This window comes from Euprymna scolopes, chromosome 13 (genome assembly GCF_053919585.1).
Source record: "Euprymna scolopes isolate OS-2025 chromosome 13, ASM5391958v1, whole genome shotgun sequence".
NCBI classification, from domain to species: domain Eukaryota; kingdom Metazoa; phylum Mollusca; class Cephalopoda; order Sepiida; family Sepiolidae; genus Euprymna; species Euprymna scolopes.
In genome coordinates this window covers 97,918,078-97,945,129 of record NC_136494.1, presented here as the reverse complement: position 1 = coordinate 97,945,129, position 27,052 = coordinate 97,918,078, and the positions used below count along the sequence as shown (strand labels likewise).

General features: G+C 33.2%; 1 protein-coding gene across 1 annotated transcript in view; it reads left to right on the top strand.

The window, feature by feature from the left end:
• The window catches only part of LOC145292101 (DDB1- and CUL4-associated factor 6-like), a 135,871-nt gene that overhangs the window by 106,398 nt on the left and 2,421 nt on the right, over window positions 1–27,052 (top strand). The window contains exons 11-15 of the mRNA XM_080138186.1: window positions 877–1,018; window positions 5,227–5,398; window positions 7,701–7,857; window positions 9,580–9,668; window positions 18,028–18,133. Of these exons, the coding sequence (XP_079994312.1) occupies window positions 877–1,018; window positions 5,227–5,398; window positions 7,701–7,857; window positions 9,580–9,668; window positions 18,028–18,133 (666 nt within the window). The remainder of the gene's footprint in view (window positions 1–876; window positions 1,019–5,226; window positions 5,399–7,700; window positions 7,858–9,579; window positions 9,669–18,027; window positions 18,134–27,052) is intronic.

The following is a 27,052-nucleotide window of genomic DNA, read 5'->3' as shown; positions in this document are numbered from 1 at the left end:
TAATGCTTTTCTTGTTTTCCACTTTCTTCTCTTTGTTTTCTGTAGAAATAAATAATGGCAGCACAAAAATGTGTTTGAAGAGTGAGAATAACATACATAAAAGTTTTAAAAATCTATATTTTAACACGTTAATGGCTAAAATTTATTTTCTTTAATTTATTACCAGAAATCTTTTTTGATACTAAAATTACTTTCAAGATTTGCTTAACTTTATAGGATACTAGCTGGCAGCCAGGTGTTGCTCATTTGTACAATACACTTAAACATGATATTTTAATTTATGCAGATTGCGTATGTATTATCATAGAATCAATTCTATATTGGTTATAAGGATTGTTGAAAAATTTTGAATTTAATAATAGATAAAAATGATTGTAATCTTTTAACCCTAGATTTTCACAGTATACTAAAACATTTTTTTATCTATTTCCATTTTTACCGGAAATTTATTTAAAAATCTAAACCGACCACACAATTATTTTTTTTAAACATGTTTAATTTTGAAATAACATTTTTGTTGGTCTGTCATGCTTAATTTTGAAATAACATTTTTGTCAGACTTATATTCTGAAAGCTGATGAGTATCATCTTTCCTTTTAAAACCTGTTCAAAATTTGGGATTTCTACTTATATACAGTACTTGATGCTGCCTTAGTGTTAGATTAATTAAATAAATTTGGTGTTTTTTTGAAACCCTCTTGACTACTAGTTTTCTAATGTGAATGATTTGTTAAATGATTGTAATACGTTAATACAAATTAAAAACTTTAGAGTCATCCGACAAATCATTCATAGTGTAAAACTAGTGATCATGAAGGATTAAAGACACAATCTATTCAATTATACATATATAAATATGTGTGTAATGCATTTCAGATCAGTCAAGCACCATATCTGAGCTGCTTGCTTCTGGAAGTTCAGTAGCAAATGTAGCGGAGTCTAGCCGAAATGACGAAGAGAACAGTGATGATGAACTGCTTTTCCGACCAAGTAGTCAAGAGGGGCACGCAGCACAAGCGTAAGTTTCAATGTTTTTGTTTTTTTACAGAAAGTTTCAAGATTATGCAACCATTTCTTCTATTCATGGCTCAAAGAGATAATTTATGTTGACCCACCAGTTTCTGCATACAACAGACAATCCTAAGGTGTTCAGTATGGTCTACATCGACTAGACTCTGATAGATGATAACAAACCAATTTCATATTAAGATTTAAAAATCTAGATCACTCTGCACTATAATAAAAAGTTTTTATAAATATTTCTAACCAACAAATTTATTTCTTTTGCTGTAATCTGTTTTTATTTGAATTGTTTGAATGCAATTATTTTTATTTGATAATTCAGGATACTCAAAGTGTAAAAGATGTGATGTAATCTATATTATTTTCTCTTTATCTGTCTATTTGTTGCACTTTTCTCAGGAACTATGGGTCTGATCTAGTTGAAATTCTGTATGGATCTTTATGACGTGAAGCAGAGAAACTAATTATGGTATTTGTCCAATGCACAGTTAAGGATTAATAGGAATTAGTATTTAATGCAAAAATGAGTACAAATTTAACCATATTCAACCATCAATTTGACGTAAAGCATACCTTCTAAATCAATAGTCTATAACTTTTGCCTGTTTCTAATGGGCTTAAAAGTCTAGTGTTATATTCTGCTTGGATAAAAAATATATACTTTTTTTTAATTAATCTTGTGCTTAACTATAAAGGAGAAACTGGTTCCTGTGCTTACACTTTGATACAACTTAAAAAAATTTAATTTATGATCTTGAATACTTCATTGTTTAAATAAATATTCCGTTGAGTTTAAGATGTAAATTTTCTCTTCTCATTGAACTTTTTGCAGAATCATTTATACAAGACGTTTCTCAGGATAGAATAAGAAATTCTATGTCCTTTCTCCATAACATCATATCAATTTTTATTTCCTTATTAATTACATTTAATTATATTCAATTTTTTGAGTAGGGCTTAGTAATGTATGCTGCATTGATGGGTAGGAGTATAAATAAAGTGAGATTTATTAAAATAATTATTAGTAAATAATTTAAATTTAAACTTCTTGATGCACATTTTGCATTTCCTGAGAATCAATGAAGACCCTTTTAACATTTCTTTTTCAAACCCTGAACCCTATTAACATTTCTATCCTTATTTCTTAATTTCTGCAACTTTCAAGTTATAAATAAAATAAAATATTTTTTTATGAATATCCCGCTATAATGCTGACCCCCACAAAATGATTGTACTCTCTTTGATCAAAATGTGAAATATACTTATCCAAGTACTTTGGGTAATGTTATTTCAGAATAAATATAGTGATAGGTGTCTCCTTTTGTTTCTGTGAACAAACAGAATCTGTCTCTTATCTCAAGAGGTTGTATATGATTTTTTATTTTAACATTCTAAAGTCTCTATTCTGCTTTCCAATTAAAAAAAAAAAAAGAAGCTGAATAAAATTAAATCTACAAATATGTTTGTTTCATTGGTTGAAAGAATAAGATCCAATATAAAAACTATGCTTAGAGTTTTAGTTGTCCATTAAAAAAAAAACTACATATTGATATGAATGCCTTCCCTTCTAATTGAAATATGCATTCGTTAATTGCAGAAAATGAAATCATTGTTATAAAGTTTGTTGCTTCTTCATTATAATAACGAAATTCAGAAGTCGAAATATTGGATTTCAAGTAAAACCAATGATATCTACTTGTCATCTCACAGTAATGAACATATTCAAAAATTACAAAAAACGATAAGGTAGAAAATGAATTATTAATGAAAACAGTTTTCGATAGCGAAAATTGAGTTTTGCTAAAAAGAAACCAGGGAGTTCAAACAGGGGAGGTAAATATTTTCTGGAAATTGAAAATCTTATACCAATTTAGCAAAAGTCAATTTTTATTGTCTGAAAACTTTTCTATCTTATCGTTTTTCTTAATTTTTGAATATGCTCATTACTGTAACATGGTAATTAAGTAAATACTATCGGTTTTACTTGAAATTCAATATTTCGATTATCAAATTTCATTATTATAAACGAAGAAACGCCTAAAGTTTAAATGCAAGGGAGATAACTCTAAGATAGGGGGCGACCCCATCTTCGCTACAGGGATGTCTGCAAGCGTGACATGAAGGCTCTCTCGGTGGACAGGAATACATGGGAAGCCTCTGCAGCTGACAGAACTGCCTGGAGGAAAATGATACGCCAGGGGATTATCATCAGCGAGAGGACCCTCCATGTTGAAAACGCTGCAAAGAGAGCTAGGAGAAGAGCGAGTGTACAGGCGGAACAGCCGGACGAAGCGGCAAATTGCATAACAACCTTCGTATGTCAAGGCTGTGGCAGACTATGCAAATCAAGAATTGGTCTCTACAGTCACACAAAAGGATGCATACAGGCAACATCTTAATACGGCGCTGATCTATAGTCGTTTCGACTGACGGATGCCACACTTATGAAATTTACAAATTTTTTACAAAATTATTTCATATCATTAATAAAACAAATTATACCTGCCTGACATTTTAATGTCATGGCAATTATTATTATTATTTTTTTTTTTTACATGTTTTTGTATTTATTATTAATCGATTATTGGTTGAAATAAAAAAAAAATAGCTTTAGTTTTTTATACTATGTTAACTTAAAAATTCTATTTGCAAAAAGTTATAAAAATAAATCCACCATCGTGCATTCTAAGTCCGCCATTTTAAGCTTGATAGTTAAACAAAAAAATGAATTTCTGATCCATTGGAATTATAAAGGAATCTGAAAACATTTAAATTATCATATAATCATTTAAACTGGCTTTAAAATTCTGGTTTCTGGTGTGACTTTAAGTGAGGGTCACATCATGTCGTCTCACATCTTCAAAGTCAGCTTAAAAGTCAACACCAACCTGTACCTGGAGTGTGGTGATCCCTTGGTGCAATCAGATGGCTGATGGCAGACCTTGGATGTAGCAGCAGGACTGTGCCAGCTCACAAGTCCAAAGAGACTCCGGCTTGGCTTCAGAAGGAGTACTACAACTTTGTAGCCTTCTCTCCTCTCCTCCTCAGACCTGAACCCGTTGGACTACTTTGTTTGGCCATACATCAAGAACATCACCAACATGATCTCCCATAACACCAAAGCCAGCCTGATCGCTGCCATCCACAGAGTATTCACCGCTCTCTCACCAGTGTTTATGGAAAAGGCATGCTCCCAGTTCTGAACCTGTATCATAGTGGTGATGGAGGCATAAGGCGGCTACATTGAATAGATGTCAGCTCTACTACAAAATCAACCTGAATTGATTTTTTCAATAAAAGTTTTAAAATAAAGCTGTAGTGTTGTTTTCTTTAGGGCGACAATTTTATCGTTCCGCCCTGTATTAAAAGATTGGATGTTTTGCAAGCTATTTACATTATTTTATAAACTGAGATTAAAATATCACCTTTTTAAAAAATATTTGTTTGCAATCGAAATTCACTGAGATTCTAAAAATTTTTGACGATTGGATTATCCAATCAAAAAATAAATGAATGAAGCATTTTTTTTTTTTGGGTTTTTTTTTTTATAGCGCAATTTTTTTATTATTTGCAACAAAATTTAGATAGAAATTATACTATGTGACGTTCTTAGTTGTGCCAGTGAAGTTCATTTTTTGCCAAATAAACGAGAATTTATAGAGTTTGTTATGGAGTTAGATTTTAATATTGGTGGACGTCTAGAAGACCCCCCCCCCCTCCCCCACACTAAATTCCACAATTTTCACTTTTTACAGACTTACTTTTAGACTTAAAAAAAAATACTTTTGAAACAAATTTTTATGACTTTTATTGTCGGAGATCAGTTTTCAATTATAACATTCTACTAAATTCAACACCCACTTTCCGACCATTATCTAGAGAAAAAAAGATGGTAACTCCCTCTCCCATGTGACCGGTAAATATTCCCATCTAAAAAAAGGGGAGTTATGAAGGGAACTTTCTTAACTTCTCTTCTCTCTTTCTCTTATTTATCTAAAAAGATTGTTACAGAGGGAACTTTCTTAACCCCCTTCTACTCCCCCCTCTCTCACTCTCTCTATTTTTATTTCAACTATGTCATCTCGCTTGTCTCTTCTGGCAGACGTCTGTCTTCATATTTAATTTTTCAGTCAATATTATTCACTTTTATCTGACAATTCTTTTTGAATGCAAACCATTTTTTTTTTTCCTCCATCTAAAAAGGGCTAGCAATACAAGTCGGGAGGCAAAACGGAATGCAGCTAAATCACGGCTGCAAGAATATTATCGGCGGCAAAAAGAAGAACGTCTTAAAGAAGAACAAGAAGCAATGAATCGGGTCTTCCAGGCTACTACAAAGACAAAGTTCAAAGGTCATCGCAATGCAAGAACAATGGTAAGACACATTTTGTGATTTTTCTAAATATATTCTTCTATCTATCTATATATATATATATATATATATATATATATAAGCGAAAATGTGTGTTTGTTTGTTTTGTTTGTGTGTGTGTGTTTTTGTGCATGTCCATAAAAGGTTTTTTTTTCCAGGAAGCGATCGGTCGGCTCGCTCCTTCTTAAAACTTTTTATATCACGTCTAAATCGTAATATCTACGAGTTAACAATGGGGGTCGCCTGTCTATTTAATTTGCCTGACTTTGAAAAGCTAAATATTCCACATTTTTGGATTGTCACGTGTTGATGTGGCTTTTTCGTATAAAAGCGAAACTAAGCTTAACACATTGTTCCCGGTGCGATCGCCGGGAACGTCAAAAAGCAATCAGCTTTGATCAATGCAGAGTTTCTCCTTATATCAGACATGTTTCCGTTACTATTTCTTACTGACCGAGCGGTTAACATCGCATGTTTTTTTTTTTTTTTTCATACTTTATTTTCCAACTTCGCCTCAAGGCTTTGGGTTCGATCCTTCCTACTTACCTACCAAAACTTTTTTTAACCCCCCCCCCTCGACACAAACACCTGGGCAACAATTTTTTATTATTCTTTTGTTTTGATTTACCCAAAAGCACACACACCTCCAAACACCTGGGCAATGCCGGGCACCCTCGCTAGTCTTTTAATATTTCTAATTTATTCCATCTCAATATCTTCAAAGTTTTTTATTTTGTTAAATAATATTTTTTTTTTTTTATAATTTTATATGCGTTAAAATTGTTAGAAAGTATAAAATTAATTTTGTAATTTTATGTAGCAATTTATTTAAAGATATTGTAGGAGATTATATAATAATTTGTTGCTGATGTTTTAATTATTTTATCTTAATATACTGATAGTTTGTTAATTGTTTTATATTTTAATTTGAAATGGTCTTCCTTGTAAAACTATCAGAAAGACATCCCTTTTTTATCTCTTGTTGGAAGTAATCTTAAGTCTTCACTGTAAAGTGAGAATGTATAATGTGTTTCTCTAACTATATCATTTTTTTTTGTCTTAATTGTCAATATATGCAAAGTTTTTTTTTTTTTTCTTTTTTTAACTCTTAGCATTTATTATTCATTAAAAACAAATCTCTTATTATTTTCATGGGTTAATAAGTATAGAATGAATAACAAACATCAAACTATTTTAACATTTGGGACTCTAAAGCCTTGTTCAAAAGCAATGCAGATACTTACAGCAAAGACAAAAATTATTTCTTTAATCTATTGAACTTAAGTTTTAAAGGGTATTTTCTTTGGTATTTTTGTGTGAAATGTTTAAATAGCATTTTCTTTGGTTTGTTGTTAAATTTTTAAATGGCCTGTTAGTCACTAAATGTTCTGATTTGAATGAATGCATCATAAGAAATGATGTGGTATTCTTCAAGTATATCCACAGATATATCTGATTGGCCTCCTTTCAGTGTTGAAAAATAATGCTCCCCACCCTCTAACAGTGCTTGTTTGGGAAGCAAGAGTTACAATCCCTAACTGCACATACTCTGTATTGTTATTGCTTGAGAAGGGGAAGTTCAAGATGATTGGGAACAATACAGGGATAAGCAGATAAAAACTGGTGTATTTTCAGTTCACCTTGACTAATTGCACAACTAAGGTCTCTACTATTTGATCCTTAGCTGGTGAAAAGATATATGAATTCATATTTATGCTAAGTGTGTTAGAAGTGGTGCATGAAAATACAGTCTTCTTGGCTTAAAATGCACCAAACATTAATGTTGTTTTTTTTTCTTTCCTTTTTCAAAACTCAATCATGTTCTTCAAAGTCAAAAACAATAGTTTTCCTCCTTAAAACAACAAAACCAAACACTTTGAATAAATATTTGAACATTTAAAGAACTTTAAACATGAAATCTTTCACTAAAATGACTGGATTTGGCATTAAGTAACCTGAAAATGGTTGATATGCTATAAAATGAAACAATCAAACACCTTAAATAAATTTCTACCAAAATGAAAAGTGGCTAATAAACTGTAAAGGATTGATATGCCATAAAACAACCAAATTAAAAATCATGCAGTAGACTCATCTGAACATGAACCTGGCATGCTGAGTCCACAATCCATGCCTGTAATCATTGTCACACTATTTTCCATACTTATATAATCCTACTAAAGCTGTTCATCCTCCGTCTCTTTCTTCATTGAATATAAACATCTGATATATCAAATCAAATTTTTATTGATTGATTAAATAAAGTTTTTTTTTTCTCAATTTCTCTATTGATTCATGTTAACAGATAAAAGAAGCCAATTTCTGGAGTGATCATTTTGTAATGAGTGGTTCTGATTGTGGCCATATTTTTTTCTGGGATCGCTTCACCGGCCGCTTGGTGATGCTATTGGAGGCTGACCGACATGTTGTCAACTGCCTGCAACCTCATCCATTCTATCCAAGTAAGTATTTCTTTGGTTTATTTACCATTTTAAACTTTTTCTAATATTTAAACAATTGCAGCCACTTTTACTCCCTTGCATTAAATTATTCAAATTGTACAAATGTAATAAATGACTCTCAAAAACTAAAAGCAATATTATTCAACTATGAAATGATTTCTTTAATATATGGAGATATAAATACATAAGGTCTATTAAGAGAGATGATATCCTAATATGATAGTGGGATGCTTAATTTTAGAAATAGAGTATAAACATTTGTATTATTTGAATTCCTCAAACTCAAGTTTTCAACTTGAGCATTATCTTTACAACCTTTACGTTGATGTAACTCCACACCTTCTACAGATTTATCTTGTTGAATTCTAAAATGTGCATGGAATTTTGAATGGAATCTTTTATTTAATCCATCGGGTAACATGCTCTCATTCTGTCAGCCATAACTAGGTAGAAGTCTTATAATTCACAATTATATTTTGAGTATCGCCCAAGTTTGACAAGATACACCGGAAGCAAGTTGGAAGTTTCATCAACCAAAATGTGAAAATCTCGCTCAAGATAAGAACTAGTCCAAATAATCCAAATTACCAATCCTCATCTAAAAAAATTCAGAAATGGAGCATAAATATAATAAGGAAATATATAAAGAATATGTAAAAAAAAAAATTATAAAAATTGGAATACAGATTTGGTTATTTTAAATGTCAATGTGAAGAGTTTAAAGTCTGATCATTTCAAAGTAAAGTAATACAGCTCCTCAGTGAGAAGCAGCTTGTAGATTACTATAAAATGCTTATGCTTGCTCAGTGAAAAAAAATACAATTTTTCTAATAATTGAAACTTGTACTATATATTTGCTTACTTTTTTTTACAAGTGGTTTCCGTATGAGGATAAATATATCCTTAATACTTTTAAATGTCCGGATATAAGAGCTATAAACTCTTTACATAAACATCTAAAATAAACAAATCTATGTTCAAACTTGAATAACAATTTTGCTTCCATACATTTTTTTATAAACAAAAATGTACATTGGCATTTTGCGAATGCTAACGAAAGGTATGTCGGCATTTTGCGAATGCTAACGAAAGGTATGTCGGCATTTTGCGAATGCTAACGAAAGGTATGTCGGCATTTTGCGAATGCTAACGAAAGGTATGTCGGCATTTTGCGAATGCTAACGAAAGGTATGTCGGCATTTTGCGAATGCTAACGAAAGGTATGTCGGCATTTTGCGAATGCTAACGAGTCGGCATTTTGTGAATGCTAACAAAAGGTGCGTCGGCATTTTGCGAATGCTAACAAAAGGTGCGTCGGCATTTTGCGAATGCTAACAAAAGGTGCGTCGGCATTTTGCGAATGCTAACAAAAGGTGCGTCGGCATTTTGCGAATGCTAACGAAAGGTGCGTCGGCATTTTGCGAATGCTAACGAAAGGTGCGTCAGCATTTTGCGAATGCTAATGAAAGGTGCGTCAGCATTTTGCGAATGCTAACGAAAGGTGCGTCAGCATTTTGCGAATGCTAACGAAAGGTGCATCGACATTTTGTGAATGCTAATGAAAGGTGCGTTGTCATTTTGCGAATGCCATGAAAGTTTCTACTAAAATGCTAAGGTATAAAATATTCAATTAAATGTAATATTCATGTATAATTATTTTCAAAATTTGAAATAAAATAAATTCCAACTGAATTGCAAAGAGTTTTTTTTTTTTTTTTCCAGTTTTGGCTTCCAGTGGAATCGACTATGATATTAAAGTGTGGCAACCTCTCGAAGAACATCCAAATTTTGATGAGTGTAAAGCTGAAGAGGTTGGGTTTCCTTATTTATGCCCCCCACCCTGCCCCACTTACCATCATTTCATTTTACAAAAAACAAGTTTATCAAAACTGCTAAACTGCATTACCTTTCTTATGCATCTTTGGAGTATTGAAAAAAAATTAAATGATACCTGATATCTAAAAGACATTTTTATTTTATTAATGAGTCACTATTTATTTATAAATGGTGACTCGTTAAATTTATTTGAGGATAAGAATTAATGTGATGGAGAGAGTATCAGTTACATTATATGATATATTATGAGAGGATTGTAAATGATTATTTCTATAAAAAAAAAAAATGGATTACTTATGAGAACAGTTTATGGCTGACATTGAAATCCTGTTATAGTTTGCCTGTAAGCAGCTCAGTGATAATGTTTCACAAGTATGAAGTTATTGGAAAGACTCTGTTCATGGAAACTGTCTGATGCTAGGCACATGTAGGAAAAAAAGCAAAGTTTCTTGTAATTAATTGTAGTAGTAAGATAGGTTTTTGTTGAGAATATCTTAATATCTTACGAGAAAGAACCAGAAATTATAGAACGCAAAATAATTTAATGCTTCTGGAGGATTAAATAATAATCAGAAACAGTACTTGTACCAAGACATTAAAAAATGAAAATATCGAAAAAATTTAAATTGTATGCATCCATTATGGAATGAAGTTCTCCGAAAAAAATAAATTCACTTAATTTCATCAGTTAGTTTTTTTTTTTTTTTTTTTTTTTTTTTTTTTTTTTTACAGCGAAAAAACAATTTATGATACTGAGCAAAAGGTTTGGTGTTTAGGAAGAAAAGCTAGTATTAAAGATGAGGAGAGGTGTCGGTGCTTTAACTGGAGTTATCTCCCCGTGACGTGTTCAATAAATTTCATAATGGCTGACTTCAATGCGCTCTCGTAAAAATGTTTTTCCGCTATAAAAAAAAATACTCAATCAAATTAAATTAAATTTTTTTTTCGGAGATCTTCAGTCCAAAACAAATACATACAATATAACCTTTTTTCGATATTTTCATTACAAATACCTCAGAAACTTGTAAATAACACTATCTCATCTCAGAAATAGTGCATTAGTACTTAGGCAGACCACTTTATCATTAGCATATTCTGGGCAGGTTATCTGAACTGCTGGAAGGTGTCAAAACACTTAGCTAATGAAATTGCAGTAGCCAACAATTGTTAAATGCTATCTTATTTTTTTTTCAGTATCTTATGTGTATTAAATTGTTAGGTGAAAGTATAGAATAGTTAAAAAGTCCCCCTCCCTATGTTAAGAATGGTTTTTAAAGTAATATTATTTCTACACGATCCGTAAACTTTTTTTTTATTATTGAAATCACCATATGGTGACAGTTTTCGAATATAATTATATATTTTTTCTGTTAGTTTTTAACTGTTTGTTCGTGTTTTAAACATTGGCCATCATTTTCAGTAAAAAAAAGTTTTGCAAAACAAAACGTTTTTGTCTGACACCTTCCAGTGGTTTATGTAACCTGCCTGGAACATACTGACGATAATGCGGTCAGTATTATGCATAAATACTAATGTATTTTTCTTCCTGGTTGTGTCCAATGTTTTTCGGTTGAATGACATTTTTAAATGAGTTCACTGAATTATCTATTCTTCCTTTAAAAATAAAAGAACAGATAATTCTATGTTTCATCAAATTGAAAATGCTATTTTTAAACTCAAACATGATGGACCAACAAAAATATTATTTTTAACAAATATGGCAGAGTAACAAAATAGCTGCTTTAAGCATGACATAGTGACGAGAACACTATTTTCATTTTGAGGCTAATTGGTTTATTTCACATCTCTAATTCAGCATGTGGGTATTTATGAAGGGTGCCGAAATCCAAAATGGTGAAGGAAAATATGAGCAAAAACAAAGACAGTATTTGGGTTACGAATCTTTGCAAAATCTATTTATTTTTCAAAAGAATCTTTTATTTAATAAGTAAGTAAATATGAGATTTATTGCTAAAATATTAGTGTCTGGAATGGTGTAATGTCTTTGATAATTTCAGGAAATACCCTCCCTTTTTCAAAAATAATGCACAAGTGGATCCTTTAAGTGAAGTGAAAAGTTTAAGAGTACTAAATAAATACTCACATATCTGCTTACCTTCAAGTAAACTACCTCTCTTTTATCTCTAAGTTAGTTTTAAGAGATATGACTCTTCTGACCTTTTTAAAAAATAGGAATTTTAGAAGATAGTCACAAAGTTTAAAAATCTTGTTTTTGTAGTTATATACCATTTTAAAGTATTTTTTCAGCTAAATATCTATAGATCCACCAAATTTGTGAAAAAAAAAAAAAGAAAAAAAATGTTAGTCAAAAAAATTTAGTGTCTTGAACTCCATATTTCTGTTCTGTCCTGGTATGACTTCCTCCAAAAGAGGAAGTTTCCAGAAAAAATAAATAAAATTTACAAGTGGTTCCCAGCTGCATATATGTTCTGGTCAATGGTGATAACAATATTAGTTATTTATAGGGAAGTATCTGTATCCTCTCTACTATTCTCAAATGGTCACCCATCTGGTACTGACCAAGCTCTCAACGTTGCTTAATTTTGGTGATCTAATGAGAACTGATGTGTTGACTGATATCGCTGATCTTGAGTTGATTTTCTTGGGTTGTTTTGTCCGTGGATTTTTTTCTTCAGGTTGTATCCTGGTTTTAAGGTACCAAATGTGATTCGATCGTTTGCCAGGGAGAGTTACTTGGTTTCTCGTGGGGACGTTTCTTGAACCTGTTATGTCCTGGCACGGCAACCAGCTCCTCGGGTGTTAGACACGATCAAACGATAGGCACATCCCTTACATCAAAGGGGTCAGTAGGGCATTGACTATAGCCAGTTGGCATGGGCTTGATTATCAAGTCTTCATTGTGTCTTTATGGGCAACATTTCTATCGGTGGCATCAAATAGCAGGGGCTGCTTGTTAAAATTGAACTCCGCATACAATAAACGAACATCTTTTTTTTATAAAAATATATAATTATTCATTTTACATTTAACAATGGAGGAGCATATTTAGTTAAGATCTGTTGAGACTCGACATGGGTCACCAATAGCTGGCACAAAACTGGTATGCATCTGCTTTCGACAGTCAAACGCTTTAACTGTATTTTACAATAAATTCAATTCTCTCTTTCTTTATTGCAAGAGAGTGAAAGAGAGAGAGTGAAAGAGAGAGAGAGAGAGAGATGCATACATAACATTTTTAAATCTAGGCAAGTCGAATGTTATGGTGTTTTCAATTCTGCTGTTGTATTTCAGAAACAACTGTCAGTCAAACCTGGTTGATATATTCTGACATTTTAAAAATCACACAACGCCTGCATGATATATGTGAGCTCCTCCACAAGTACAGAGCTAGCCTGGCACAAGGTTGATTAATGCAGAAGCCTCCAGCTCCTCCCAAAAGTGAGCTTCCTCATTGTGCCACACCTGTTTGAGAATCAAACATATCCCAAGATGGAGTACTGTTGCCATAGCTGGGGAGCTGCTACCCAAGAGCATATTTTCCTGCTGAGTACAAAACCAACTTCAAAATTTAGTGAGGAGTGTCCTCTTTTCAGTCTTTTTGTCACAGAAGAAACATTGCTAGTCTTTCTCTACTCTATCATTAATTTCCTCGTAAATGTTCGACTGAGCTCCAATCTATGGTTCCTCCCTGTAAAACATTTACAACAAAAACTCATTTAGCTGCAATCAACGTCAATAATTTTCCTTTCTTCCTTTGTGTACCTAAAACTAATGGAACTTCCATGAAGAATGTTTATTTCCCAGAATAGAACTACCTATCTGTGGAATGCAGTACTATAGGATTGCTTCCCAGTTGACTACAGCATAGTCGTTTTCAAGTTGAATGTTAACAAATTTTCGTTGAGCTGTTCTCTTAAATAATGAAATACTCAATCAGTAATTGTTACCACTTATCACAGTGTTGTGTTGTCCACCTGACACTCATAAATATTTATCCTCAAGTGATCCTTGAGCCTTCATAAGCAATGACTCGTTAGTACCTATATAAAAAAAGGACCCTAAAGAATATGGCTGTAGTGGATCAAAATGTTATACCTGCATATTTGTTTGATTGTTATTACCTGATCATTCAAGTTCTGAAAACCCTGCAAAGTTGAACTGCAGTAGAAGCTGAAATATCAAAAGGGGGGAATTTATCCTCAAATATCTTACATTTCAAATTAAAGCAACGGACTTATACTAAGTAAATATTAATAAGTCCTTACACCCCCCCTTTTTTTTAGATGGAGAGTAGACAACGCATTTTGGATGTGTTATCGGCAGTTCTCATTACTCTTGTGTCCTCTTATTTGTCCCTCCGTCCTCATTTCCAATGAGTGATGTTTCTGACAAAGGGTGAAGAAAAAGCTGCTGTCCAGGACGACAGTACTTCGGGAACAGTAGACTGAGATGTCGGAAATTTTCTGCACCTATGCCTATCCTTGTGGCCATGTCACTAGTAAGGGTGCTGGAGGTAAACGTTTCATCTGGACTGATGTTATCCGCCTGATAGTCAGGGACCCGAACCTTGGATTAACCATTAAGGAGGCCGTCCTATCAGCAGGTGCAAAATACTGGGGCTGCTGTATTGCCATTTGGTGAATGGACTCTGGACCATGCAGTAGTTTCAAGTGGGGCCTCTCGATGCCATACTAGTGGGTAATTGTTACGGCTTTACCTTATCATGGCTACAAAAAAAAAAATCTTCCTCTCCTTTTCTCTCTTACCTTCCCTCTCTGTCCTGCTCTAACCAAGTCTATTGACCTGTTCCACAAATCCCAATCCTCAACGAAATACCTCCAGAAAAATAACATGTGTAAACCTAGAACCCCATCCTCCAACGTAGACCCCCTACTACCATGTCTCCTTCTCCAACATCAGGGGTCTACGTTCCAACCTTCCAGAGGTTGAAACCCAATTACAGGAGACAAAACCAGACATATTCTTCCTAAGTGAAACTGGCATTAGGCCGACCGCTTCCCTTGACGAATTCATAATTAAAGGATACTCTTACTTAATATCTAAATCTGACCCCACAGATCGCCATGGACATGGAATATGTACCTACATTAAAGATGGCTTTCCATGTGGTAGGGATATCTCCAGAGAAGACCCTAATTTACTTTATATGTGCTTCTGGGTTGCACTTGCTTACACCACTGCATTTATATTCGCTCTCTATCGCCCCCACAACAGCGGAGTTACTATCCTTAAGAGCATATCTGAAAAAATTGACCACATCCTGTCTGCTCACCCTTTAGCTAACATCCACATTTGTGGTGACTTCAATGTCCACAATGTGGAATGGCTGACCCACTCTAACAAGACAGATGATGAGGGGAGGTTCTGTCATGATTTTGCCATTGCCTATGACTTCACCTAGATTGTCCACGAACCCACCCGAGTGCCCGATACTTCCGGTCAGTATGCTAGCCTTCTAGACCTTTTTCTCACAACTTCCCCTGAGCTATGTTCAAGTTCCGTTCTGTCTCCTCTGGGATCTTCCACCACAGATAAAAATGAAATGCAATAAGTCTGGAGATGTACCTCTCCACCATACCGTATATCGATACTCTACCGCTGACTGGGATAACTTATATCCGATCTACCACTGCATTCCATGTTTAAAAAAGATGTGTCCTCAATAGTATCAGACCTGACAGAACGGTTAATTGTAGGCATAGACCGATTCATACCATCCAAAAATTCCAACAAAAACCTAACAGCCAGCCATGGTTCTCCCCAGAATGTGCTGCTGCCATCGTGCACAGAAATCACTGTCCATAGCTCCCAACGTAATAGATGCACTGAGACTAAAGCTGCCCTCAGGACTGCCAGCAACCACTGCAAAAGAGTAATAAAAAATGCAAGAGAGCTGTATGCCCAGTCTGTTAAATCCAAGGTAGCTGAGCAGCGGCTTGGTTCCCATCAGTTTTGGCAAATAGCAAACAGGATCCTGAATAGAAGCGTGCGTTCTATCCCAACCATCATCAATGGACCTGAGGTCATCTCGTCAGCATCAGACAAGGCCAGACTATTTGCCAAGAACTTTGCAGCTAATTCTACTCTATACGACGAAGGCCATCAACTCCCCGTATTTCCTCCTATAACTGACAACACGCTATGCAACATACAAATATCTGTGTGTGATATCGCCAAGCTAATCAAGAACCTTGATTCCAGTAAAGCAACTGGCCCTGACGATATTCCAATCATTGTGCTGAAAAATCTTCAACTAGAACTTGCCCCCCATACTTACAAAACTCTTTAAGCGTTGCCTTAAAGAGAAGTGCTTCCCAACACCCTGGAAAACCTCATCAGTATGCCCTGTATTTAAGAACTCAGGTGATAAGTCATCTCCCTCTCAGTACAGGCCAATAAGTCTCCTGTGTGTCATGAGTAAGCTGCTGGAATCCATATTAAATAGAGAAGTAGTCAACCACCTCAGCAGAAATAACCTTCTTAGTGACATGCAATATGGTTTTCGTTCTGCCAGATCTACAGCAGATGTGCTAACTGTTATATCTCATAGGATTAGCGAATCTCTTGACAAAGGCTTCCTCTCTAGGGCAATTGCTCTTGACATATCAAAGGCCTTCGATAAGATATGGCATAAGGGCCTACTTCACAAGATTTCCAGCTACAGTATAACTGGAAATGTTTTCTCGATCATAAAATCATTTCTCTCCGATAGGCTTATAAGAGTAGTAGTTGATGGGCAGAAATCAGAGGCCATCAATATTAATGCTGGAGTCCCTCAGGGGTCCATCCTAGACCCAACTCTCTTCCTGATATACATCAATGATCTCCCAAAACACATACTTAAATCATTCGTTGACATCTATACTGATGACACGACCATCTATGGCAACACATCAAAGGCCGTAGACAAAGTTCTCTCAAATTCTCTCTCCTCTGATCTTGAGCGCGTGGTACAGTGGGGGAGGAGGTGGCTGGTTACTTTTAATGCATCTAAAACCAAGCTCGTATCTTTATATCATCAATGCTCTGATTCCCATCTGGCATTAATTGAAATGGGTGGCTCTCGTCTTGGGGAGGCTCCATGTTTTGACAAGCTTCTGGGCTTGACCTTTACCCCTGACCTGAAATGAAATACGTACATCAAGTCAGTTGCCAAGATCGCTGGAAAAATGGTAGGATTCTTCTACCGCTCCAGAAGATATCTCACCCCTGATGCAATTCTTTATCTGTATAAAAGCCAAGTACGTCCAAGGATGGAGTACTGTTGCCACATCTGGGCAGGAGCTGCTAAAAAAAACAGCCTATACTGCCTTGAGAGAGTACAAAATAGACTTTGTGGCCTAGTGGGTGATGCCCTTTTCTCTTCTCTGCAGCCTCTCTCCCACAGGAGAGATGTTGCGAGCCTGTCTTTGTTTTATCGTTACTACCATGGCAGGTGCTCGTCTGAACTTCGATCTCTGGTCCCCCATCGCTAATATTTCACCATAAACACCCGCCTAGCTGAAACCACTGTCAAAAATTTTCCCCACTCATCTGTATCAAAATTGAAACGTAGATTCCATGAACAAAGCTTCTTTCTTAGAAGTGCACGCCTGTGGAACTCTGTTCCGGTTGCCTGTTTCCCACCTGACTACAACCTGGATGTTTTCAAGTCTAATGTGAACAAATTTTCTTTGGATCCAACATACATTTGAGTGAAATGGAGAAAACCAGAGACACTTACTTATTCTTTCTCTTCCTACATTTTGCCTGCTCTGTCCTTTTAACTCTGCCAGATAGGTTGTCCTTAAATACAATCAAATGGAAAATGACTTATTTAAACCTAGTTGACATACTGTCATCATCATCACTTCCATTCAGTCTCAAAAGACAATGGATACTCCCTGTAAGGGTAGCTGCACATGTAATTGAGACACGCATTGAGCAATCTCCAACCACACCTCTTCTGAATTGGCACTGCTTGAGTCCAGTGACAAGGAGAAGTCCAGGATGACTGGAAACAATGTTGAGATAACCAGAGACCACACACAACACTTGGAATTCCCAAATGGTCACCCATTTTAGTCCTGACCAGGCTCAACATTGCTTAACTTGGGTGATCTAAGGGGAATTAGTGTCAATGTACTCTGTATTCAATGTGTAACACAATGAATGACAACGTTGTTTCAAATTGTTGTTGATGATTCTATGATGAATAATGGAACCAGAAGGAGAAACCCTGTCTTTCATCAATTTTCAAATTGATAATTAATGTGTGTAAATGAATTACTGCTTTTTTTTTTAATTTAAAAATTTCATGTACGGAAATCGATTTTTTATTTTCTCTTCCAGATTATGCATCGAAATGAAATCATGTTGGATGAGACGCGTGACACTATCACTGTACCAGCAGCCTTTATGCTCAGGGTTTTGGCATCTCTCAATCAAATCCGTTCAGGTAAGGATGCCATATGCTTGACTTTGAAATCTTTTGAAAGTTGAACATTGCATTTAACAATAAATTTGTTAAAATTTTGATCAAAATTAAAATAAGGATTTTAGACACAATGTTTAATATCATACCTTGATTTTAATTTTTGTAATGGGACATAAAAGTTGTGCAAAACCTTTTTGGTAATTAATTTTTCTTATCTTGGGATGAGTATTTTTTTAGTATATTATATATATATATATATATATATCTTAATGAAATCAAAGGGATGTAGTGTTTACCTGATATATGTAATGGTAAACTTCAAACTAATATAAATAACAGTATTTATATATAGAAAATTTAATCCCAACCGAATAAAAAGCTCAATAAGCAATAGAGAGTAGAGCTTATTATAAGAGAAAGAAAATTAAAACTGTAAGTTGAACTTAAAATAAAAATTTATTATTCGGCTGAATACTCCAAAAAACAATTTACAAACTCCTTATTCCACAAAACTTCAAAGAATGCTATTCTTGTTATTCTTCTCATCAGAGAACATAAAAAAATCAGCAAATTATATTTGTAGCAATGTTAGAATTTGCTAGTTAAGGCATTAAGTAAAACTGCAATTTATGGTAGTTATAAATTGCCAAATAAAAAAAAGGAATGAAAAAATGTTGGATTTGTAAAAAAAAAATATACAAACAAATCGCGCATAATATTTCAGCTTGCATGAAAATCCTCTCAAGTTGATCCGAAATGCGAAAATAGTTCTTTAGAGAGAATGGGGTCCAAAATAAATCCAGCGTGACGATGCATATAATCCGATTGGAAAGCCTTCAAAACAACTGAAATAATGAAAATTGTTTTTCCGAACAGTGCAGTAGCCCAAAGAGAACTTAGTCTCCAGTCAAATGGGCCCGAGCAATAAAAGGAGAGAAAACAGTATAAGAACCTTCATCATCGGCTTGATTAGAAAAAAACCCGGACAAAAGTTAATTACCAACTCATTTAATTCACTATCCTCTTTTTTTCACATTCGTTTCTTCCTTCGCGGTACTGGTTCAAGCCTGCCTGCCTACTACAACTTTTTTTTTTTTTTTTTTTGCTCAATACACACTTCCAAACACTCAGGCAATGCCAGGCACTCAGGCTGATTTATAAAATAAATAGAAAGAAAAGCCAAGACTTTAGGCTTTTTGTTGTGTTAATTAACAACAATAATATAGAGAGGCTTGTTTATTTTCTCTGATTTTCACCTTAAAGACAGAGAGAGATTTTGAGAGTTGTTTATCTTGGTGTCTGTACCTAACAGGAGAAAAGGAAAGGGTAACCTTTTTATTAAAGTTTTACCATGTCGTCAACACATTCATAAATCATAGCGGGAATGTCACTTGCATGTCATCTTTCGCTTACGACATCACCAGTTAATTCTGCTTCTCTTTTTTTTTTCTTTTTGTTTATTCATTTAACTAGCTGGGCTACCCGCTGTTGCTCAGGACCCGTATAAATAATGAGAAAATTGAAGTTGATTTTGAATATAATTGTTATTCTTTGGAGAGAGGAATTTTTAATGTGTATGTATCATTTGCTATTTCGAGCAAAAGAATATTTTACCTACCCTAGGACGGCTATTACACGTATGAACTAATTGTACCTTCCCTAGGACAGGTAATTTACAGAATGTATATGAAATAATTTTACCTTTTTGGGACAACACTTATTTAAAAGATGTTTACATACATTTGGACGGGTAATTTATATATCTGAAACAATTTAACATACTCTCAACAGGTATTGTACAACATATATGAAATGATTTCTCTTCCCACCAAGGCTACCATGATTTTAAGAAAATTGAAATTATTTTTAGAAGATGGATCATTAGGATTTACAAATTAATACATAAATACATTGTGTTGGTTAATGAATTTGCAAACTTTGCTTCATCATAAATTTCAACATTACTGCGTTTCTTTCTTCCCTCACTTATTGGCACTATTATTGTAAGAAAAAATTGTCATTTTTGGAAGATGTCTTAGCAGGATTTTAAAATTAATGCATGAATACATTGACAAAGTAAAGTGATTAGACAACCCTTGCTTCATTATCAAATTCTACATTACTCTGTTTCATTTTTTCTCCACTACTTTGAAAAAAGACGTCATTTTCAGAAGATTACTCAGCTGGCTTTACAAACAAATAAACAAATATGTTGAGAAGCTTTGTGATTAGGCAACCCTTGCTTCACTACAAAATTCCATATTACTGTGTTCTTTCTCTCCTTACTACTGACACCATCATTTTAAGTGAAATGATATCTCAGCAGGTTTTCCAACTAATTACATAAATGCATTGATGTGAATTATCATGAGGTAACTTTTACTTTACCACAATTTTCAATATAAATATAGTTCTCCCCTCTTACTACCACAACCACCAACAACACATTAGTAAGATAAATGATGTCATTTCCGGAATATGATTCCATAGTTATTCCGTATTTTTGGAATATGACATTGCACCACCCCAAAATGGATATTACTCTCTCCAGCCCCACCCCAAAAGTGAAGGTTTGTTAATTCATAAAGAACTCCAAAGCACGTTAAAAAGCAACATAATCATGTGGCTTTCTACTCACCATTACAACTGTGACGTCATTCCCAGAAGCTAACATTGAAAATTCAGAAAAATATTGTTGATCACCTACAGAAACTGATAAATTGTCTGGGCTTATTATTTCATTACAAACAGACCAATCAATTAACTCACATTTTTATAAATTCTTGATATGTTACTAATTTCGACGATCATTTTTCATAATTTTAACTAGTGATGGGACGATTCCAAAATTTTTCCCGATTCCGATACAATTACTGATTCCTTTCAAAATTTCTGATTCCGATCAGATTCCGATTCTTTTAAAATTTATACATATTTAAATTAGAGATTAATTTATATGGGCTACTAACTCTCAATCCTAAATTCTAAAATAATTTTGTTTTTAGTGGGTTCACAAATATCGCTCAAAAGTAGAATTTCAATGCGGGTGAGGGGTACTTTTAAATGTAGATATAATTTCTTTTTCAATTTGAAAAATTTCGAAATGTTTTCTCTTTATCTATTTTATCCAGACTTTGGTAAATTCATTGCGGGGTGGGGTGGGGGGACAAAAACCTGGACATAATCCAACACTATTATATTCTACTTTTGATTTAATTAGCAATAATGTTTGATATTATTTTTCTTGACAAAATATTTCTTTAAATTTGAACAATTTTTTCAATACCTTGAAAATAAACTGCATCCTTCTAAAGGTTATCTTTTTCGCAAAGTTTCAACTTTTATTTTGTTTATTTCATGCAGATAAAATAAATTTAGATCTTCTTTTAATGGGTGCCCGGAAAACTCGTCCTGGGAAAACTTGTCTCCGGAAAACTCGTACCCAAAAAAACTCTCCCCCTTTTTACTAGGTAGGAAAACTGGTCCCTTATTGAATAAATATCGATTGAAAACACATTTTATTACCGTTCTTGAAGGAGATAATGTTTTTAAATGAGACTATGCACCCCTCTAATATTTAAAAAAATTATTTTTAACTCTTGCTTAAAAAAAATAAACTTGATCACGGAGTCAAGATACGAAAAACAAAACTAAATATTTATTTTAAAAATACTCTAGTTTTAACACTTTTTATGTCATTACGATACAAAAATAAAGAAAGAAAACACGTATTATCAAAGAAAGCAATTATTTTATTTAGAAGAATTAATTTAGTTTAAATAATTCTTGTGTTATTATAAAACAAAAAAGAAAACATGGTCTTATGTAATTTTGGTACCGCGCTGAAATAATAACGTTATTATTTCGGAAACCATTCTTAACATCGGGAGGGGAGGGTATCGTTTAAAAGTAATTTCAGGGGTACTTGTGCAGTACTTAAAAATATACAAATTTATTTTCTTTTGGGTGTGGGGGAGGCTCGTTTTAAAACTATATCTACCTCAGTATTTTCTTTAATTTTCGGACATTTTTTGTTAAAAATTATTTATTAAGTAATGTCGAGTTAAAAATAAAATAAGTTTAAACACCAAAAACTTACAAAACTAGGTAGAAAACGAAAACTTAGAAAAATCAATTTAATTTTTTTTAAACAATAAACATGTAAAAATATTTTTTTAAATATTATGGGATGTGCATTATTACCTAAAAATATACAAATTTACTTTCTTTTTTTAGGAGGGGGGCTCGTTTTAAAACTATATCTACCTTAGTATTTTCTTTAATTTTCTATTTTTGAGCAATTATCCCCCTAAGATGTGACGTGATCCTCTTATGTTGGACATTTGTTCATAAGTAACACTCGACGTTACTTTTTTTTTTTTAACTAAATAAACTCTTTGAAATAAGTTGAAAGGCCAAAAACTTTCGAAGCTAGGTAGAAAACTAAAACTTTAAAAAATAAATTTAATTTTTTCGAAACAACAGTAAACAAGTAAAAATATTTTTTTTAAAAATATTATGGGATGTGTATTCGCTTTTAAAGACAATATCTTCTTCAAGAACGGTCATAAAATGTGTTTTCAATCGATATTTATTCAATAAGGGACCAGTTTTCCTACCTAGCAAAAGAGGATGAGTTTTCCGGGTACAAGTTTTCCGGAGACGAGTTTTCCTAAATTCCTTTTAATGTTATCATGATCTGTAGAGGTTAGTTTTATTAATAGTTTAAAAGGAATAAATATTTGTCAACGGTATCAGCAATGAAAAATTAACATAATAAAATATTAAAAGAATCGGTTTTGGAATCGGAAATTAGGCACAAATTTTTCCGATACTGATTCTGATACCCCGAAAGCTACCGATTTTTCCGATTCCCGATTCTGATTAATCGGTACAACACTAATTTTTCCGATTCCCGATTCTGATTAATCGGTACAACACTAATTTTTCCGATTCCCGATTCTGATTAATCGGTACAACACTAATTTTTCCGATTCCCGATTCTGATTAATCGGTACAACACTAATTTTTCCGATTCACGATTCTGATTAATCGGTACAACACTAATTTTAACCCACATTATCGCCCCCCCTCCCCGACCTCTTACGAAAAATAACATAAAGTTTGACAATCACTTTTCATAATTTTAATCAAAAGTATCGCACCCCACCCCCTTACGAAAATAATAACTTTAATATATAGTCTGGACCGATTAATTCATTACAAATGCACCAATCAGTCAACTTATATTTCATAATTTTTCATAATTCTTAGATATGTTACTAATTTCGACAATCATTTTTTTATAATTTTAACCCATATTACGAAAATAATAACTTTGATATATTATCTGGGTTGTTTATTTCATTACAAACACACCAATCGATTTATTCTTCATAATTCTTGAACATGTACTAATTTCGACAATCATTTTTGATATTTGTAATCCGTGTTATTGCCTACCCCTTACTGAAATAATAACTTTGATATATTGTCTGGGCCGATTATTTCATTACAAACACACCAACCAATTAACTCACATTTCATTATTTTTCATAATTCTTGGATATGTTACTAATTTTGAAAATCATTTTTCGTAATTTTAACCCACATTCTAGCCATCCCTTATGAAAATCACAACTTTGATCTATTGTCTAGGTGGATTATTTCATTACAAACACACCAATCATATACTCACATTTCACCATTTTTCATAATTCTTGGATATGTTACTAATTTTGGTAATTATTTTTTATAATTGTAACATACATTATCGCTTTACCCTTTACGAAAAAAATAACTTTGATATATTGTCTGGGCCGATTATTTTATTACAAACGCACCAATCAATAAATTCACATTTTATGATTTTTCATAATTCCTGGATATGTTACTAATTTTGACGATCATTTTTCATAATTTAAACCTACATTATCACCTCCACCCCGTTCCTTACAAAAATAATAACTTTGATATATTGCCTTAGTTATTTATTTCATTAAAAACACATCAATCGATTTATTCACATTTCATCATCTTTCATGATTCTTGGATATGTTACTAATTTCGACAATCATTTTTTATAATTGTAACCAACATAATGCCCCCATCCTTACAAAAATAACTCATTTCATTACAAACGCACCAATCAATTAATTCACATTTCATCATTTTTCATAATTCTGGGATATGTTACTAATTTCAACAATGTTTTTTATAATTTTAACCCACATTTAGCCTAGCCCCCCCCCCCCATGAAAATAATAACTTTGATATATTGTCTGGACCGATTATTTCACTAAAAAAAACACCAATCAATTAACTCACATTTCATCATTTTTCATAATTCTTTGATATGTTTAGACAATTTTTCATAATTTTACCCCATATTATCGCCTCCCTCCTTACGAAAATAATAACTATATAATAATGTCTGTTAAAAATATACATGAAATAAAATAATGTTTAAATCGTAAAATGTTTCAACCATTTCCGGCACTAACTTCTTATCCCCCACAACACTGTTGTAAATAAACATTAAACAAATTAATGTCTAAAACGTAAAATGTTGCAGCCATTTCCGGGACTGACTCTGTAAGCCCCACCCCACTGTTAAAAATATGAATGAAATATAGTAATGCTAAACTCGTAAACGGTTTCGGCCATTTCCTGGACTGATTTCATATCCCCCACCTCACTGTTTTAAAAACATACATGAAATAATGTAATGTCTACATCGTAGACTGTTTTAGTTTTTAATATTAGATAAAGTAATTTTGAGATCATAAACTGCTTCAGCCGTTTGCGGGCCTGACTCCTTATTCCCACTTTTTAAAAAAATATATATGAAATAAAGTATTTTGGAGATCATAAACTGCTGCTTCAGCCATTACCAGGACTTACTCCATATTCCCCTTCCCACCTCTTAAAATATATGCTGTGGCTGTTATTTTGTATTTTTTATTTTTGGAGGCGGTAATGCCTGGTAGAAAACTATATTACGCTTGGTCTTTTGGCCAAGATCAAAGTGTAATATCTTTCTGACACAGCATTTCAGCAAAATCATCTACTGGCCCCCCCCCCTCTCCATAAACAGAAAAAGTGGTGGTAATGCTTGGGAGAATGAACAAGCACTAATTCACCACACCCCAACCTCACCTAAAAAAAAGGTTTGGTAATCCCTGGCAGCCTCCAGAGTACTTTTTAAAAGCAACATAATCGTGCTTGTCCCCCCCCCCTCCCCCCACATCATCAACATATGATGTCACTTCCGGAAAATGACTCGGCAGTTTTTTGAAATACATGATTTTATCATAAATTGTTTGTATTTTTTAAATATGCGTACTACACTGTAGAAGCACCTTATTTAAAATTGATGCTACTCCAAAAAATAAATATTTCAAAGTGCAGATATTGATTAGGCAAAACTTGCTTTACAATAAACTAATCAAGAAATTGGATTGAGAAACAGATCTTAATGTTAACTAATACTAAACAAAAATAGAGATAATAAATGTCAGTTTCTTGTTAATAGATTGTTAGGTGAAAGTACAGAATAGTTTAAATAATATCTTCCCCTCCCTATATTAAGAATGGCTTTCTAAATGATGTTATTATTTCAGCACTGTCCGTATACCGTGTGTCACCCCCCTCCTCCGTCTTAAAATAATGTATGAAATTAAGTAAATATGAGATCGTAAAAAAGATTTATAGGCTTACAAATTTCAAACCGCGAATAAAATGTACGTATGGTTTCGTTTTTTTTTTGTTTGTTTTTTTTAATACAAAAACATAAAAAAATGAGTTGGTGTCATCAGTTAGAATTGAAATTAAAAAGAATCGAGTGTTCCAGTCTGAGAAAAAAAAACGAAAGTACACATATGAGCATACAAAACAAAATGTTGGCTAATATTTAATGAACATTTTACATGTAAACTTGCCGATGTCTGGATGCTATATACAGCAAAGATATTATTCGCTATAAACCACCCTTGGTGCATGAATATTATTTCCTGAGAATTTCAGTGCTATGTGACCAGTAGTTTAAGAGTTTACCTGTTAGATATTTACACACACACATACGTCTAATATTTTATTCATATAGATTACATCTTTTATTTTACTGTTTCGCCACGATATGAATTGTTTGTAATAATGTCAACTTTTGGGGAAAAACATTAAATGAAAGAAAGAGGAAGTAAGAAGAAAAGGGGAGGAAATCCAGAGAGAAAAAGAGAGAAATCAAAGAGAGAGAGAGATGGAGAGGTAAAAAGTGAAACAGAATGAAAGAGTGAAAGCGAGATAACATTGAAAGATAATTGGGGGGGGGGGGGGTTATTGAAAGCAGACGACTGCATAAATAATTTTTTAAATCTAATTTTCATTAAATTATTAGGAATCTTCAAGTAAAAGAATTATTCTGAATCAAAATGGATGAAAATATATATACTTGATCACAATATAGGCGTTCATTACGTCTGTGTATGTTTATGGGGGCAAAAAATGAGATTGAAATGGAATTCTTCATTTAAAAATAAAATCAGTTAAACAGATGAGTATCTTCTTAATCTTATTTCTATTAATAATAAATTTTTTTGTCAAATACTATAATAAATTTCGAGGAATTTATTAACTAGCCAGAATAAGGTTGGATCATTTTACCAATAAAAATTGTCTTAGTCTATAAAGGTTTCTCTTCTAACCAAAAACAAAAGCAAGGTTAGACACAGGGTCAGTTAATATTGTTAACTAGCGGTCAAACACAAAATCAAGTACACTCAACATCGTTTTACCATTGATGCTTACCCTGTAAACTCAGAGTAAAGGAAATTCCCATATGCACAAAAAAAAAATCACTGAAAAAACAAAAATACCCTAATGATAATGAGTAAACGTTGGATAAAATGATGGTTAAAATTATGAACTTGCCAGAATTGGAAC